The sequence below is a fragment of the Dasypus novemcinctus genome, chromosome 9, assembly GCF_030445035.2.
Source record: "Dasypus novemcinctus isolate mDasNov1 chromosome 9, mDasNov1.1.hap2, whole genome shotgun sequence".
NCBI lineage: Eukaryota > Metazoa > Chordata > Mammalia > Cingulata > Dasypodidae > Dasypus > Dasypus novemcinctus.
In genome coordinates, this window is record NC_080681.1 from 21,650,243 (window position 1) to 21,668,576 (window position 18,334).

An 18,334-nucleotide genomic window follows, 5' to 3' on the forward strand; every position below is an offset into this window, starting at 1 on the left:
ATAGTTTGATTCATGCATTTTATTCAAAATTTCATTATGTAGTTTTACATAAATTTATATATCTCTAAAATTCATGCTTGAAATTTCATAACCCCTGATGTATTTTGAAGGACTATACATTCAAATATGTGATCTCATGTGAAACATATGCTCTGTTAATATATTCCAGAGAACTGGTATTATACATTATTATATTAGTCTGCTAAAGGGGTGCTAATGAAAAGTACCAGAAATTTGTTGGCCTTTATAAAGGGTATTTATTCAGGTTAAAAATTTACAGTACCAAGGCCATGGAAATTCCAACTCAAGGCCCCATAAGAGGTGCTTTCTCACTAAAGTCAGCTGCCATGTGTTGAAGCAAGATGGTGGATGATCTCTGCCTGGTCCCTCCTTCCCCCAGTGCATTCTCTTCCTTGTAAGTTTGGTGGGCCAAGCCTCTTGAGGCTTCGTGCTTAAGTGTTCATGTAGTCCTCTTTCTTCTGGTTTAGGGCTTGTTTCTTTTGAGGCCGTCTATATCAATCTCAGCAGTTCTGCTCTCTTCCCAATTCCAACTTTAAGCTATCAGGTAAAATGGCTCATCTCTACCTGGGACTGCTTAAGCCTTCTCCCTTCTGCCACATGACATCAAAAATGACAGAGCATGTCTTTGTGATTGTCTGTTTATATCAGACAAGGGGGTGGGTACTCAACCTGACTGAGTCATGCTTTACTGACAGTCGAATCAAAAGCCCTAGAAGCAATCTTAACTGGTAAAAAATTCCCTCAACTAAATTTAATACAATCAAAGAGTATCACACCCAGAGGAGTAGATTAGTTTATAAACATAATCTTTCTCTTTTTGGGATTGATAAAATAATCTCAAACTGCCATAATTATCAAATATTTAGTATGTTTTTTTTACTGTTTGCCTTTCGAAATATAATAAAGGAATATGGAAGTTATATGGTCTATGACACTTAATAAAGGAGGAAATAGAATTTAGCATTTAGTGGCTTGTTAGTGAAAATGAGATTTACGTGACTGAGGAAATTCATCATTAGGTTGTGTTTTAAGAATTTTAGGGCAAAAGAAACACATACCTATTTTATTAATATTAAACATTCTTGGAGTTCTAAATGTCAAGTTCTGATGAAGTATTCCAGGATGCACTGAGAGGAAAAAATTGCTCCTTTTCATCATTTTCTTATCTACTGTCTTTGCTTCATAATATCATAGTTATAGATTTTCAAGTATGTGCTAATTGTGAGTCTAAAGAGGCATCCCTTACACTATTATTTAGAAAATGATGTCTTCATTCATATTTTATGACATAAATACATATAATCTTCCAATAAATATTTTTATACAATTGCTTTTATATAGTTGACTTGCATTACCTAGAGGCTTATATTATAAAATCGGCAGGAAACAGAGAATTCTTTTTCCTGTCCTGGTGTGTCAATTATTGTGTGACAATTTTTAGAATAAGTGTTTGAGCAAAGTAATTATATCTATTGAGTAGTTAGTGCTTATATTCAGAGGATAATGCAGTAAATTAAAAATAAACTAGCTGTTCTATAATTGCATTCAATTCAGTGATTAATAATCTGATTTACTGCAGAAACTCAGTTTTCTCTTGGAGAAATTCAGTTGCGAGAATTCTAAATTAGAAGCATGAAAATCATCATTCTTGTATTTTCAAGATTGAAATAGTCATGTTACTTGACTTTTCATATTTCTTGGGAGTCTTATAGTTATTTTACTTTGGAGCCACCAGGAGGCTCTAGTTAACTAACATTTTCAGTCTTAGCATGATTTTAATCTTTATTGAATTTTGATTCAATGCACTATTTAATTGGGTATGTATTAAATTAAATAACTCAGAAACTTCTTAAACACACAAGGTGTACTTCAGCATGTAGTAACTATCATTGCAACATTTAATTTTTAATGTTTTAAAACTTCTCTTGTAGGGAAAAAATGGTCTAGTATTTATTTTTTAAACTAATGTCAACTTTATAAAGCAATCTTATACTATTTTTACAGTTAATGTACCAGGATTTTGTTGCATTCTCTGAATTATGTGAATGTTTATAGGATGTGTTTTTCATAACGACTTATTCTCATGAGAAAAAGACAAACCAATCTGGTGGGGAAATGCTTCTTATACTGATAGCAATAGCATCTGTTCATGACATTCCTTTCCTATAGAAACTAGTACCAAAGAGATTTCTGAGTAAATGAGCAATGCTTGTTGTGTAAATGGATTTAGTGCACAGCAGATTTGGTAAAAATATGTTGCTTTTTGTACACCACTATGGTGTAGTGATGAGTAATTCCTTAGGTAACATCGCAAGCTCTCAGATGGTGCACATATTAAAGGAAGTTTCAGTTTGATTTCATGAGGTTTGCCTCTATGCAGTCACATCCAAAATACAGATATTTAGATATATCTTACATGTTGGATTACCACTGGTATGCTGAGAAGAGATGCACTTCATTCAAAGGACTTGAAATATTACTGTTAATCACATCATATGAATTTCGATGAAATACATTTTGTATATTTGCTATTTCAGTGGGAATATGGTAAGATAAAAGTGGTTACAGATTTGCTAATTTAAGTGAATTATATACTTGTTTTTTTCTCTATAGGGAGGGCCTGGATCATCTGGGGCCAAAGGTGAGAGTGGCGATCCAGGTCCTCAGGTAAAGAAAAGTAATTTACTTCATGTATTATGTTTTTACTTTATTTTATTTAGCAGGGTAATTGAGTTGTATCCCCTGTATTCTAGGAGTAAAGATATTACTGCATCACTTTTTTTTTGTAATTAGAGAAGTTCTGGGTTACAGAACAATCATAAATAAGCAGTGCATCACTTTCAAGCTCACATCACCGCTTCTAATTGAATGCTCAGTTGATTGCCAAAGGCTGGCTAGTTTGAAAATATTAAAAGAAGATAAACCAGGATGGGAGCAGGCTGGATAATAATTACTAACAGTTGGCTTAGGTTGGGGCAGAGTAGTGCAATTACAGTTGCAGTTGTAGTTACTGTGGTCCTACCTCATGCTCGCTCATGTTGTTTCCTATGGAGAGTAAATCTAATATATTCTCTCAGGAAGATTATTTAAACACATGGAAGAAGCCAACTTCAAGACTTTTGTGGAATTGGGAAAATTAGGAGAAATTATAAGCCTATAAACTGACATTTTTAAAAAGGTCTTAGATTATTTTTATACGGTACCAAATTAAAATACTATTTTTTCTTTAATTAGTATAAGTAGATAAGGGCATTAAATTTAAGCACATTAAGCAATACACATATTCTCAAAATCAACAAAATAAAAAGTGACATTGCATTTTTAAAAATGTGCTCACTTCTAAATGAAAATACTCTCTGAATACTCAATACATACAAAATTTGAGTGGGCTGTAGGAAGTCCCAAGTGGCCATCCATTAAAATTGTTTATAGTTTTTTCTTTTATAATGAATTTTATTAAATTATTATAAAGTAAAATTTAATTTTAACACCCGTACATATTCATGCGTGGTGACCTCCACCACAGTCTTCAAGATAGAGTTCCATGACCCCAAACACTTCCTTTGAGCTACCCCTTTACAGTCACGCCCTCTACCATGCCTCACTCCGGAGTTTTTCTACATCACCACAGTTCTAACTTTTCAAAACTTTCATATAAATGAAATCATATATTATATAACTTTTGAGATGAGCGTTTTCCCTCAGCCTTTGAGATTAAGCTGAATTGATGCAAGCATCAATAGTTCATGGCTGCAGAGCCGTTTTCTGATTGTAGGATGCAACCAATTTGCTAATTTGAAAAGAGAAAAATTCCAAAGAAAACTAGCAGTACATTTGGGTCATTCAGGACATGGTGGCCTTTCCTTTCAAACTTATTTTATGCCACTGTGAGGGATGGAAAGCATTCGCAGCTTAACTGGGAATTGCATAAAAATATTAAAATTATATTGCTACATGGAAATCTGGAGAGATTAGTCTTTTGTGACATTTATGAACTTTTGGGTCAAACTGCCCTCTTAATGAAATAATTCAATCTGAAAACATACTTCAGGCCAAAGGAACACAAAATCAAGGGCAGGATAATTTTTATTAAAAACAAGCAAGATTTCCCTGTTATTATTATCTCTTGTATTGAAGAAGTTTCAAGGTAGAACCCTTTCACTGCAATAGTGTTTTTGAAAGCTAAGCTCTTTTAACCTATAGTTATCAGACATTCCTAAATTTCATGATTTATAGAATCTGCCTTTTAAGGTGATCATAAAAGTTATTTACAAATTTCAAATGTGTGTTATATACTTCTGCTATATTCATTTTATGTGCATTGCTTACATTAGCTAAAAACTGAGTGTAGTTATTTGACTATAAAGGCTTATTTAAACTGCTAGCTGGTTAATTTTATTTATTTTATAACATGTGTATCAATGTCCGCAAATGACAATATCATTATGTTGTACTGCTTCTAGAGATAAATATATCAAGAATTTTTAACTTTAATCTGACATGACATGGTACCATTGAATATTTTTGCTTTTGGATTTGCCACTTCATCCTCCAGCATTTTGTGGAATAGTGAAGAAACAGGTACCAGGCAATATGCTAAATTTGAGGAATCTAATGTTGAAAAACAAACAAACAAAAACATATTAGGTAGGTAGGTACAAGACCTCAGCAGTTAACACACTAATGGGGAATTCAACTGTAGTAAAGCAATTGCAGTTCAATGTAATAAATGCTGTGAAAGAAGAAATACCTAGGAGAGGTTATTAAAATAATGAAAGGAAAAGTGAAGGAAAATGGATTGGAAAGGGAAGTAGATGAATCAAGGGTGTTGGCAGCAAAAGAAAATGTAAAACCTCAAGCTTCTGAGAATAAAATGAACAATTGAACTTTTTTTTAAGTTTAAGATAACATATTTTTTTGTTTGTTTACATGTAGCCATGTGCCTACATATATATTTAATTAAAATGTGGCTTTTTTTCCAAGAAAATATTTAGGTAATTTGTTTTTCTTGTTTTCTGTATTGAAATACATAGTTACATGTATATGAAAACAATGGTAAAACTAAAAAGACCTCAGTTTCTAAAATTCCTAAAATGTCAATGTGACTGAGCGTATTTGAATTAATTATATATGGTGTTTTGCTATAGGGCCCTCGAGGTGTCCAAGGCCCCCCTGGCCCAACTGGAAAACCTGGAAAAAGGGTATATCTGATTTATATTGTGTATTTTGAGAGTATCTGAATGGATCGGTGTCTTTTTTCCTTTTGTTCTGTGTGTTGGGAATCTCTTTTGTTTAATTATGCTCTTGTTATTATCAGGGTCGTCCAGGTGCTGATGGGGGAAGAGGAATGCCAGGAGAACCTGGGTCAAAGGTCAGGAATTCATGTATTTATTACCTTCAATCTCATATATCAATTCACCTGTGAAAAATTTATATTTTAATATTAAACATTTTGTTAGGAAAAAAATACTGCACCTTAAATTTAAGTATAGAACTAAGCTTGGGGAGGCAAATGTGCCTCCAGAGATTGAGCTCCCACCTTCCACATGGGAGGTTCCAGTTCAGTTCCCAGTTTCTCCTGGAGAAGGCAAGCAAGACAGTGAGCTGGCACAATGGGCAGGCACAGCAAGCAACAAGGAGACACAAAGAGGAAAGACAATGAGAGACACAACAAAGCAGGCAGTTGAGGTGGCTCAAGTGATTGAGTACCTCTCTCCCACATGGAAGATCCCAGGTTCGGTTCCCAGTGCCTCCTAAAGAGAAGGCAAGAAGATGAGCAGACAGCAAGTGCAAACAAGGGGGGTGGGGGAATAAATAAATAAAATAAAATATTTAAAAAAAAAGCTAAGCTGGGAATGCAGATGATGATGATGATGATTTTTACAGGGAGATCGAGGGTTTGATGGACTTCCAGGTTTGCCAGGTGACAAAGGTCACAGGGTAAGATATATCATTCTATTACTTGTAATACAGGAATAATAGGAATTTTATGAAACATTTTAGAATGGATGTATTTTAGGAAATCAAAAGAAAGCTAATATAAAATATTTTACTCTATTTAGTAAATTGTTTGGCCCAATACATATTTTAAGAAAAATAGATAAAACTACACAAATGACAACAATGTAAACTTTTTAATTGTTTTCAGACATTAAAACACTCCTTGAATACAAATATAAATTGAACTTTAAAATTTGTGTGCATGTATCTGAAAAACATCAGATTAATAGAAGAGCAAATGATGGAGATCTAATTTTTCTCCATTTACCAAAATTGTCTCAATTTCCCCTTAAATTTTGAGTGAGTAAACATACTCAAAAGAAAACATCTGCAGGCTGTAAATCATTAATATAATAGTATACTGGGCACTATATTTCATTATAATAAATTAGATGGTTCAAGTAAAGATACCACAAATTATATCTTTGAGATGATACAGGCTTTGAATCCAATTCAAGAGCTTATAATTATCTAAGGCTAAACAAACCTCCCTGCTGAAAAGATAGATGTTTTCAGTGGGAAATTAAGCAAAGAGGGGTCTTTCAAAGAATGGATTAGCTTTAGAGCCTTACATTTTTTGAGGATTTAAGGTAGGACAGACCGAAGGTATATTGGAGAATTAAAGAAAAGGAAAGAAAACAGAACCATGTGAATGTCTAGCAAAATATTTCATGAAAGCCTAACACATGTAAGATTAACATATAATTTCATTTTTATAAAAATTCCAAAATCCTTTTAGTCCTCCAAAGTTGTGTTGTATTATTATACATCTTGCTAGAAGCAAGAAAAAGAAAAAAAAAGGGAATACATGTTCATAAACAATCTTTAATAAAATAATTTCCTAAAAAGTTTAGCTGATAGTTATTGTCTAAAAATTATTTTAGGTTTTTATTTAAACCTTTTGTATTTAAAATTGAGGAAACATTTTCCCTAGCATGCTAATATGTAAAGCAGATTAAATTATAAAATTGTGATTTATCTGTGTGATGTGTTCTAAGAAAGGCAAATAATGCATGTTGCCCTTGCCAACTTGTCCAATCATATTAGTCAGGATGGTTATCTTACAGATGTGTAAATATTCAGATTTATTTCATATTTTAATCCTATTTTCACTAATAGGGTGAACGAGGACCCCAAGGACCTCCTGGCCCTCCTGGTGAAGATGGAATGAGGGTATAGTAAGATTTCATTTCTTTAAGAAAATTTAATATTAAAGCATAAGGGAAGGAAATCATTGAACTATATTGTCCAGTTACATTAACCTCCCATTCATTTTGTCAATGACAGGGAGAAGATGGAGAAATAGGACCAAGGGGTCTTCCAGGTGAAGCTGTAAGCAACTATCTTTTCGTTTTTATAACTTATTTTTGAACAATAGCACCTGGTATATACATATAAATAAAACCAATAATAAACTCTGACAAATATTTACAATCTTCGTACAATCTTACCTAAGATAATTAGGTAATTTTCATTAAAAAGCAAAAAAAGCAAAGGATAAATCAAGCCATTCTTTTGTTACATAGAAAATCTTATGCAACAGAACAAAATACGGAATATAACATTTTGTCAGCCACGAATCTAACCGGTTTTTATTCCTATTGCTTTTATTTTGTTTTATTTTTTATATATCATCAGTAGCTCTATAATTTATTTATGTATTTAGGGTAAATGTAGCTTATAGCCAGAAGACAAAAGAAGACACTTAGTACATACCAGATATAAGAATAAACTATGCTAGATTTTATCACTGTTCTCAATCACATTTTACAAATGAGGAAACTGAACTGGGTAGGTTTACCCAAAGCTAGTAAACCAAAGGCTATAAGCAGACCTCTGATTTCTGTCCTTGCCATTTTCAGAGTCTGTCAAGTCAAATGGCATAGTTCAAGCAAAGAGGAGACAAAATAAATGACTATATTGACTTTTTTGAGAAAGAGAAGGAAGGAGCAGAGGGAGGAGAAGGAAGAGTAGTAAAAAAAACTTGGTGCCTCTATTCTACACATATAGTTATCCAGCTGTTTGTTTCTTTCCATCAGTGAATACTCTTTCTCAAGATGAAATTTACCTAAATGAAAAATAAATGAGAATCCGACTCTTCTATTTGTATAGTCTCTCTGATTGAATGATAAGATTCGGTGTAGCCATTCAAATCAGAAAATGATACAAAAGCACCTTATGTAAAGTGTTAAACTATTGCCTATTTTTAAATTTTCCCAAGTGATTTATATGTAAATTTATAGAATCAAAGATACACAGTGTCTGTTATTAAAGACTCAGTTATCTGTCTGGCTTTTGGATCAGTATAAACACCGGCTATTAATAAAAATGCTATTTTAAATTCCACTTTCTGTGTGATGAAGGAAGGGAATACAAGTGTTTTTGTTTTAAACATTACGTTACATGTTCTTCAGAGGGAGAGGCCTATTTCCAGGGCATTTCTTCTGAAGACCTGCTTTTATTCCCTCCCAGGGCCCGCGAGGTTTGCTGGGACCAAGAGGAACTCCAGGACCTACAGGGCAGCCTGTATGTATTGTTGGAAACATTAGGAGCTTTCTAGGTAAAACTTTTGCCAGATTTTACAGAGCCCAGAGTCCATGAAATCTTTCAACAGACAGCCAGATACTTACCTAACCTTGTTATGGCCTAAGATCTAATGAGGCTGCCTCTCAGTTTCAGTTGTCTTTCCCCACCCCTCCTTTTCTCTCTTTTCCCTTCTTTTTTGTTTATCTGTTTTATTCTTTTCTTAACAAAAAATGATGCAAAGTTGCCCTAATGGTGGAAATTTATAGAGAGTTTAGGTTTTGCCTTTTCTGCCTTTCCATTAAGTTCAAAAATGATTTTTACTCATCCTTGGTTACAAAGTGTCATGCTCTTAGGTTAGCCTTTTGCATTTTCTGTTGTAAAATCCAAATGTGTTAAATATCCTCACCTCTTTTTTTCTCCTTTGAAGGGAATCGCTGGGGTAGATGGCCCTCAAGGTCCAAAAGGGAACATGGTATGTAGAAAATACCACTAGATCTAAAATAAAGATTCCTTATAATATTACACTAAGTTAATAAGCTTCTGCTAGCATTAATATTTTGCAAGATTTTCCAGATTCCCAAGAAGGAAGCTGATTTGGGGACCGTTTTTCATTTCAGAAAGGGGGGAAACCTATTACACAAAACAGTCCTTTTAAAGACTGTATTTTCCTATGCAGGGTCCCCAAGGGGAGCCTGGACCGCCAGGTCAGCAAGGAAATCCAGGCCCTCAAGTAAGTCGAACCATCGCCGTTCTTTTGAGATCATAGGGTAAGATGGTATCTTTCCACAAGCAAATTCACAGCCTCAGAATTTTCCTCACAGAGCTAAAGATGTTTAGGATATTAATGTAGGAACATTTTCCTTTTTTTTCCCCTTAATTTGAGCAAAGTTGAAGAGGCCTCTTTCTTCCAAGAGAAAAATGAGTCATTCACTGTTCACAGATTGCCAGCAGCAACTGCCACACCTGCAGGAGGGCTCTGAATAGGATCACATTACAATCCCCTTGCCAAAAAAGTAGCTTGTGCAAAACTCCTTACTGTGCTCCAACAGTTTCGGGGGGGGGGGGGAAGAAAGTACACATACGCACACGCATATGCTCATAACTCACTTAATGTCTAAGAGAGACTAGTAATTTATTATTAAAAAAATAATCTTGTGATGTGATAACTGACCTATGAAATAAATTCTTTTAAAACAGGGACTTCCAGGTCCACAAGGTCCAATTGGTCCCCCTGGTGAAAAAGTAAGTTACTCTATTGTTCTAGTAAAGCCTGGCCAACAAGTTTGGGTTAACAACCTTAGGCTGGTATAAGGTCTGCCTTTTTGTTTTTCATAAAATATCTAGATTCCACCAGTACGTAAGGAATTAGTCTGGAGTTAAGTCATGAGAATCATGGGGAAGAGACTTCATTCAGACTTTTCTGAACTGTGTGATAAAATTTCGCAAAGCTTCCATTGGGACAGCTTCCAAATGTGACATTATCAGCTATATTAATTTCAGAAACATACTGGGATGAGTGAATGTTTTCTCTTTATTTTGATTCTTCTTTTCTTTCTCATTAAAAAAAAATGTAATTAGGTTTGCTTGTGATAAAAGGTTTATAGCAAGATCTGATTAAGGGAAAATTGGGAAGCTGTCATTGCCACCCTCTCTCATGTATAAGTCACAAATGCTATTCCCCTAATAACTCAATGTCTGGATTAAAGCAAGAATAAATCATTAATTAAGAAGATGACTTTTTCCCTAATCTCTTCTGCCAGATTCCCCAAGTAATATTTCCTGTCCCTTGTAGATATAGTGCAATTTTGAACTGATTCTAACACTTGTTTTTCTTATTTTTTCTTATTTATTTGAGCATATCAATTTTTTTTAAAACGTAAGGTTTTTTTCTTTGGATTTAATTTATATACTCTAAGCATTCATCCCTCTTAAGTGTATGTCACTGATTTTTAGTAAATTTGTGGAATTGAGCAACTTTTGCCACAATCTAATTTTAGAACATTTGTAGCAACCCAGAAAGAAACCTTGTGTCAAGTTGCAGTCACTGCCCAGACCTAGACAGTTAATCTGCTTTCAGTCTCTATACATTTGCCTTTTCTGAAGATTTCATGTGTAGGGACTCAGATAACATGTGGCCTTTTGTGCCTGGCTGCTTTCATTTGGGATAATATTTCTGAGGTTTATCCACGTTGTAGCATATAGCAGTACACTGTTCCTTTTTATTGCTGAACAGTTTTCCATTGATTAGATATAGCACTTTGTGTTTATCTTCTTATTGGCTGGTACGTATTTAGGTTGTTTCTACTCTGGGACTATTACGGAGAGTGCTGCTATGAATATTTGCAAACAGTTTTTTTGTAGACATACATTTTCATATTTCTTTTTGGTCAATACTGTATTAGTCAGCCAAAAGGGGTGCTGATGCAAAATACCAGAAATCTATTGGTTTCTATAAAAGGTATTTACATGGTGTAAAAGCTTACATTTACCAGGTCATAAAGTATAAGTTACTTCCCTCACCAAAGTCTGTTGCCACATGTTGAAGCACGATGGCTACTGAAATCTGCAAGGGTTCAGGTTCTCTTCTTCTTAAGACTCCGTGGTTCTAGCTTCTTCCAGTATCAGCTGTAGGCTGAGAGAAGTCTCCTCTCTCTCTCTCTCCTGGGGCTTCTGTCTGGGCTCAACTGCTCTTCTCTCTCCAAAAACCAGCTATAGACTGTCAGCTCTCTCTTTTCTTGGGGCCTCTGCCATGTCTATGGAGCTATCTATTCCTCTATGTTCTTCTCCTGTGTGTTTACTTCCCAGGGTTCAAAGCTCCAACTCGCCTCCTCTGCTGTATAGTTTTCTCTGTGAATCCCTGCCCACCTAGGGGCAGGGACTCAACATCCTACTGACTTGGCCCAATCAAAGCCCTAATCATAATTTAATCAAGTGAAAGTGAAAACTCTGAATTTAATACAATCTAATATGCCTGGAGGAACAGACCAGTTTACAAACATAATCAAATATCTATTTTTATAATTCATAAACAATATCAAACTGCCACAGATACCTAGAAGTGGAATTTCTACATCATATGGTACATTTGTGGTTAACATTTTAAGATGCCAAACAGTTTTCTCACGAGGTTACACGGTTTTTCTTTCTCAACAGCAATGACTGAGGGTTCCAAGTTTTCCACATCCACATCAATACTTTTATTGTCTGTCTTTTTGATTATGGTCATTTTTGTTGGTTTGAAGTAGTTTCAGTGTGGTTTTAATTTTCATTTCCCTAATCCCTAGTAATATTGAGCATCTTTTCAAGTGCATATTGTACATTTCTCTATTTTCTTTGGTGAAATACCTGTACACATCTTTTGGACATTTTGGGTTATTTGTCTCATTATTGAGTTGTAAGATTGAACATATCAAATTTAAGTGGCCTTGAAGTCTTTTTTTCTGTGACTATTTTCTATATGTTTGCCTGTATAGGAGTGTTTACTGGAAAATGACCCTTAGACTCAGGATGTTATGTCCCAAATGTCATTTTCATTCTTTAGTTTATATTAGAGGTTCTGATCTGGGCCACTCATCAAATTTTGGTTTGTCCTGCTTTAAATATACTCTATTTATTAAGAATCTCACTTGAGACATCTACTATTAAATGTTCTATCAAGATTTTACTATATGTACTCTTGATTTGTAAAAGGAGAATGCTCTTAAGGAAAATTGGCATATCTGAATTTCCTTTGCTGAGCCAAATAAAATGTAAGTTCTGGTTCACCACACTTCTTATGGTAAAAAGAGAACTGTCTTAAGTACCTGCTGTTTCTGTCTCTGCTCTGAACTTTCCACTTAATCAACTCATAGGCTTAGAAGCACTCTCTTTCTATCAAAAGAAGAGAGAAATCAAAGAACACCAGGGAAACACATTTCATTTATATTGCTTTTATGTTAGTATATATTTTATATTGCATCTACAGAAGTTTTTTCTCATGATATACTGCTATCTATTTCTTTTGGCTCAGCAGACTTATCCCCAAAAACTTGGTGAATAATGACTTTTCAGTCAGATCATACTATAATATTTAAATATGGATTGATTACTGTCATATATTATTTTAATTTCCAAGAAATTTAATATGTTTGTCTAAGTTTTTAAAATTAGTTTTGTATTTTTATTTTTAAAGAAGCTCTAGATTACATACATGTTAAATTAAAAATATAGGGGATTCCCATATACCCCATCCCTTTCCCCTCCCACACTTTTCCACATTAACAACATCCTCCATTAATGTGATACATTTGTTACAATTGATGAACATAGATTGAAGCATTGCTACTAACCTTGGACTATATTTACATTATAGTTTATGCTCTATCCTGTGTAGGTTATGGTGAAATGTATAATGGCCTGTATCCATCATTGCAATGTCATGCAGGACAATTCCAGTATCCCCAAAATGTCCCCATATTGCACCTGTTCTTCTCCCTCCCCTCAGAACCTTTATTTGCCATTGCCTTTATATCAATGATAAAAGTTCCTCTATTGCTAGAATAATAAGTCTACAATAGAACAATAGTAAGACTACTTTCGTCCATTGTTCATTCCCCAGTCTTGAGGATTTTGGGGTGGTGATGTCCACTCTGTTTCTAATTGAGAGGGGGCTTAGATTCTATGGGGCAGATGGATGAAACTATCTTGCTTGCAGTTGCAGACACTCTGTTCCTTGGGCTGGGTTGTCCATCGTCATCTCCTGGTCAGTTATGCTGAGTGAATCCAATGAACTAGAGAGTAGGTGTTACAACTCTGCTGAGAATCAGTACTCAACTGGCACATGAGTGGACCATTGGCTGCCACAGTAAGGGTGCCTCAAATAGCGGGGCTCCTGAGGGCTCTAGAGTCATTCAGACATCCAGGCTGGACAGATAAGCTCTGGGATTCAGCATCCTGTTCGTGGGCCTTACTTTGGAATTTATGCTTCTCATTGTAACAGAGTTAGACTCATTTATAGTTTCTCTACTCATGGCTGTCCTGCCCCTTTTATTTGAACCTATAATTAGCACTATACTAGTTAAGTATATGTCCCAGAGACTAAGTTTTTAAAACCTCTGGTTTTATTTCATTTGCTCCAAAATATTTTATAAAGTTTATTAACTAAAAAAAACAACAACAAACTTTGTTTTCTTTGACATTTTGTAACCTAATTATATTCTTTCCTGTGATTTAATTTACGTATGATTTCAATATTTATAGCACTCGTATATTAATTGCTTTACAGAAAACAAATTGTATTATATTACTCCGTGGGCTCAGTATGTAATAGCAAGACACAAATTAATAATAAATATTGTTTAAAGGGAAGGACTTTGGGTACATGGTTACAGACCTGAACTTAGATTGCAATTCTGTCATGTACTGATAGTGGTTAATTTACCCAAACTCTTTGATTTCATATAATTGCTTGAGCTTTAAAGTACAAATGCATATAAATTGCTTAAGGTGCAAACACTCAATAAATTATAAATATTGTATTAAAATCTGAACAATGTCACATTTATGCATTTGACTTTATTTTCCCCTGAGAAAACAAGCAATTACAAAAACAGTTAAACACATTTTGCTCTCACAGAGATTCCATTCTAAAAGAAAAGGATTGATTTTTAACTTGATTTTAACTACCATCTTATAGTAAGAGTTCAATATTTCTCTTCTACCTTCAGATATATAGCAACCAAAAACTTCGTTTATAATTCCCCAGAAGATCATTATCACGGAAATATCACATATATTGATGATAATTAATGTAGTAGTTCTGTTCATGCTATATATTTTGATTTAAAGAAATAAGACCATTGTCTTGAGTGTAAAAGATCATTTAAGTGACAGGCAGAATATTGCCAAAAAAACTTTGTTCTTTATAATAATTATTACATAATATTAAATTACTTGATTGAATCTGACTTTGTAGAGTGGTGAAAGAAATTGAAACTTTTAAATCCTTTAAATGAGATAACAATTAATGTCAATTATAGGATATCACTGACTCGACTTTTTAAAAAAAATGAGGCCAGTAAAAAGTTTATTGATAAACACACGAGCGTGAGCGTGCTGCAGGGTGAGATGTGTAACATGGGGCGCCGGGGTAACTTTTAAAGTGTTTTAAGGCCTTTCCTCTTCCTCCATATTAAGGAGGGATCTCAGCTACTTGCTGTCCTGATCGGTTGCCTTTCGACCTTCACCTACCAGCTTTCAGGGAACCAATAGGGAGGCCTTTCTGTTCGCCCTTATCCGGGGCATCTTTTGAGCCTGGGAGTTTCAAATGGGACTTCTTGACCAGGTCTTGGGGAGCTTTTCTGCTGTAGGGTTACAGCTGTGTTCTCCAGCAGCTGCCTCCCCTCAGGGGGTTTCCAGGCAGGGTCTCCTGGCTTTGTTCTGACCTGCGGCCTTCCCGGCCCTTCCCTCCTTTCCTATACTAACCTGCCTCAATTTTAAGGTTATCTTTATTTTTTGTTGTTCCCTTAGTGATTTAAGTAAGTAAGGTTTTCTTTTAAAAGCTGTAATCCCTGTCAACATGAACACGATGCTTATCCTAATATTCTCTGAGAAAAGCCTCAGACTACACCAAGTATTTGCCTTGCCGATGTATCTTGTTCTTTCAAATATTTCCAAATCCTGGCTAATGATGTGATAAGTAAACATGATGGCTTTTAGCCTGGAGATTTGATAAAGTTAATAATTCTCAGCAGAATCTTTCTTTTTTCTCAAGAAAAGCTCCACTTCTTGCAGTGTGACTCTTCCCATATTCTAAATTTAGTTAAGTTCAAGTTTAATGAGATTTTAAATCTTCAGTAGTTACACAGTTATTATAGCAATATGTTTAATAGTTTTTATTACTTGTTTGATGCACATTAAATTGTGTCCACTTTACATCAGAGTATTAGGTGCATTTTTCATCATGTCATAAGAATCCCTTTCATACTTTATCTTATAGTTCTTAAATATTTTAATAATTACTAGAGTTTTATCAATGTTGCTCAGTTTTTATTTGAGTTGGCACTAATTATTGATGAAAATATTCAATGTTTACTACTTTATTTTTTTTTACCTCCTTTTATTCCTAACCACATCGTTCTCTTTATTTCTATAAGCTCTATTTTATTGTGGAATGCAAAAGTTATTTTGTTAATTATGAAATGACATTTAGAACTATTAACTCATTTAGACCTTCAGGACTATTAAGCAGGTCAAAAATTTGCATGTTATTGCTATCTATTAAATTTGGTCTTCATTTATCTTTACTTAACATTTCCTCCATATAGTATGTTTAAAATAATATAAACATTTATTACTTGTAGATAAAATCTATTGACTCAAGCTAATAATTTATTAGTAGATTATTCTTATATACAAAGTCAGAGGTTTCATCATTTTCATATTTTTAAAAATAAAATATCCTTTTTCTATATTTGATCAGGGACCGCAAGGAAAACCAGGGCTAAGTGGCCTTCCTGGTGCTGATGGACCTCCTGTAAGTACTAATTACCTGATCATTAAAATTTCTATATTGTCTTCAAAAATTGATTTTACATGTATTTTAGAAACTATATTTAAAGTCACTAATAAAAGCAAATTATCCAGTAATAAAACCTTGATCTCTATATAACACCATTTTGATATCTTGTCACTTCCATTTTGTGAAACCTTTAATGAGCTCACATTGACCTTTGTATAAACTCATTCTGATACTGCCAGGCAGAACCTTGTATTTTCCTACCTTTTAATGAACCATCAACTCTAGGCAAGCAACTCTACTCACTTTTTCTCAGCAGGCTCTAGACTTTTCTAGCCCTAGAGCTGTGCTTATGCATTATATAATTTTATTTTGATAGAAAGCACTTCTCCATCTTTGCCCCTTTTTCAAATTCTACATGATTTTTAATGTTCCTCACAATTTACAAACTTTCTTAGACATCTCCCATGTAATTTCCCCAGATTTCAGGGATTTCCTTCTTCTCTGGTTGCATAATACTGTTTATTATTTCCCCTTAAGAAGTAATAAATATGAAATCTCTACAGTTGCTTTATTAACTTCTGTTATTTATGATTTTTTTCTTACTTCAAACTACTTTCTCAGATTTATAAGGGCCAGGGTAAGAGATTTCTCATCCTGTCTCTGCTTGTTTTTATTGAGTATAATTGTGATGTAGCTGTACATATCTATTTACTGAATCTCAATAACCTGATTATTAACACTATTGTTATCTATTTAATCTTGCTACATTTTTACATGCCTCATATGCATACCCCAAAAGCCTTTTGAAGATGCATGTATGATTATTCGATGAATATGTGAAAGTGAAGTCAAATTTAAAATACGTTCAACTAAGACCTTATTTGAGGCTGGGGTCGAATTTTTGATGAAGAATAAGTATTATGTATTTGATGAAAATTTTGTCTGTCAAATATAAGCTTATTATGTTTCTTTCCAAATGCCACAGCTTCTACTATTATTTAAAACCATGTGCACTGAGGCAAAATGTTCAATCTTTCTCAAACATAAAGAGTAAGATCTCAGTAGTTTGGAAAGAAGAATAAAAGTAGTGTGTAAATTACTATTAAAATTGCATCTAACCAGTATTTATTTTTGTTAAATATAGGGTCACCCTGGAAAAGAAGGCCAGTCTGGAGATAAAGGTGCTCTGGTATGTTACAAAGTAGAGTGGTCATCACTCTAACGTGCCTACTCATTTAAGTATACATTTAAAGTTATGAGTATTAGAAAATAAATACCAGAAAATAGTTTATCTCTACCTGTTAATATTTATTTTCTGAAGAATTTGTGCTAGCATTTAAATCTAAATCAAACACATTTAGTTATTTTTTTTCTTTATGGTATAATAAGCAGGCATGTTTTGGATATGTAACTTTTAATTGTTTCTTAGCAGTTTTATAATTTAAATTTCCTTTTTTAAAAAATATTCTCATGGTCGGGGCAAGACCCACATTTTGCATATATACCATATATGGAATAGTATCATAAATAATAACAATAAAATTGTACAAGAATTATTAAATTTCAACAAAAATGTTGTCACCCTAATTTTATCTGTACATATTTCTTTCTGGAACCCTTTAACTAGGAGGAGCTTACATTTTAAGAACAATGATTATCAAAATATCTAAATAAAATACCAAAATAAAAGCTTATTCAATGTTCATGCTATTTGGATTGCAGGAGCAGGGGTAGGATCATTTATGTTTAGAGTTGCTAGTTTTGCATTCTTATTAATATAGTATTAAAATTCTCAGTGTTACTATAGGAATTGGAAACGCTGTTTTATGATGGATTTTATTCCTTTGGGTAGAATAGTGAAATCAAGCCAGGGGTAGAAAATATATAATTTTGATCATGTTCTTGATGATATGGCTGCTTTGAATTTACATAAGATTTTTTTATTAGAAATTATTGATCCAGATAGTTAATCTATAACTGCCTATAACACACATTAAGCCTATAACATCACATTTTTTCAGGTGTGGAAAATTGTAATTAATTGCCTAATGGTTTACTACATATTTTATGTATTTATTGGCATTTGTCTTATTGGTCTATCTAGGGATCTTACTTTTAGCATGAATATATGATGTAAAATATTTCAAGTGGGTAGTGCTGGTTATATGACCAATTCACCATATGTGCTCCTATGAACAAATGATAAACCATCCAAGAAATAATTACCAAATATTAGTAGTAAAAAATACCATATATTTGCAGATTACTTGGTGAAATTAAAGTATGTGA

The 18,334-nt window shown here is 33.6% G+C and overlaps 1 protein-coding gene across 2 annotated transcripts in view; it reads left to right on the forward strand.

The window, feature by feature from the left end:
* Positions 1 to 18,334, forward strand: part of COL11A1 (collagen type XI alpha 1 chain) — a 206,312-nt gene that overhangs the window by 77,129 nt on the left and 110,849 nt on the right. For both annotated transcript variants that reach the window (XM_004481221.4, XM_058303110.2), the window contains 12 exons: positions 2,635 to 2,688; positions 5,169 to 5,222; positions 5,339 to 5,392; positions 5,908 to 5,961; positions 7,141 to 7,194; positions 7,309 to 7,353; positions 8,494 to 8,547; positions 8,975 to 9,019; positions 9,224 to 9,277; positions 9,745 to 9,789; positions 16,007 to 16,060; positions 17,190 to 17,234. In XM_004481221.4, the coding sequence (XP_004481278.2) occupies positions 2,635 to 2,688; positions 5,169 to 5,222; positions 5,339 to 5,392; positions 5,908 to 5,961; positions 7,141 to 7,194; positions 7,309 to 7,353; positions 8,494 to 8,547; positions 8,975 to 9,019; positions 9,224 to 9,277; positions 9,745 to 9,789; positions 16,007 to 16,060; positions 17,190 to 17,234 (612 nt within the window). The remainder of the gene's footprint in view (positions 1 to 2,634; positions 2,689 to 5,168; positions 5,223 to 5,338; positions 5,393 to 5,907; positions 5,962 to 7,140; positions 7,195 to 7,308; positions 7,354 to 8,493; positions 8,548 to 8,974; positions 9,020 to 9,223; positions 9,278 to 9,744; positions 9,790 to 16,006; positions 16,061 to 17,189; positions 17,235 to 18,334) is intronic.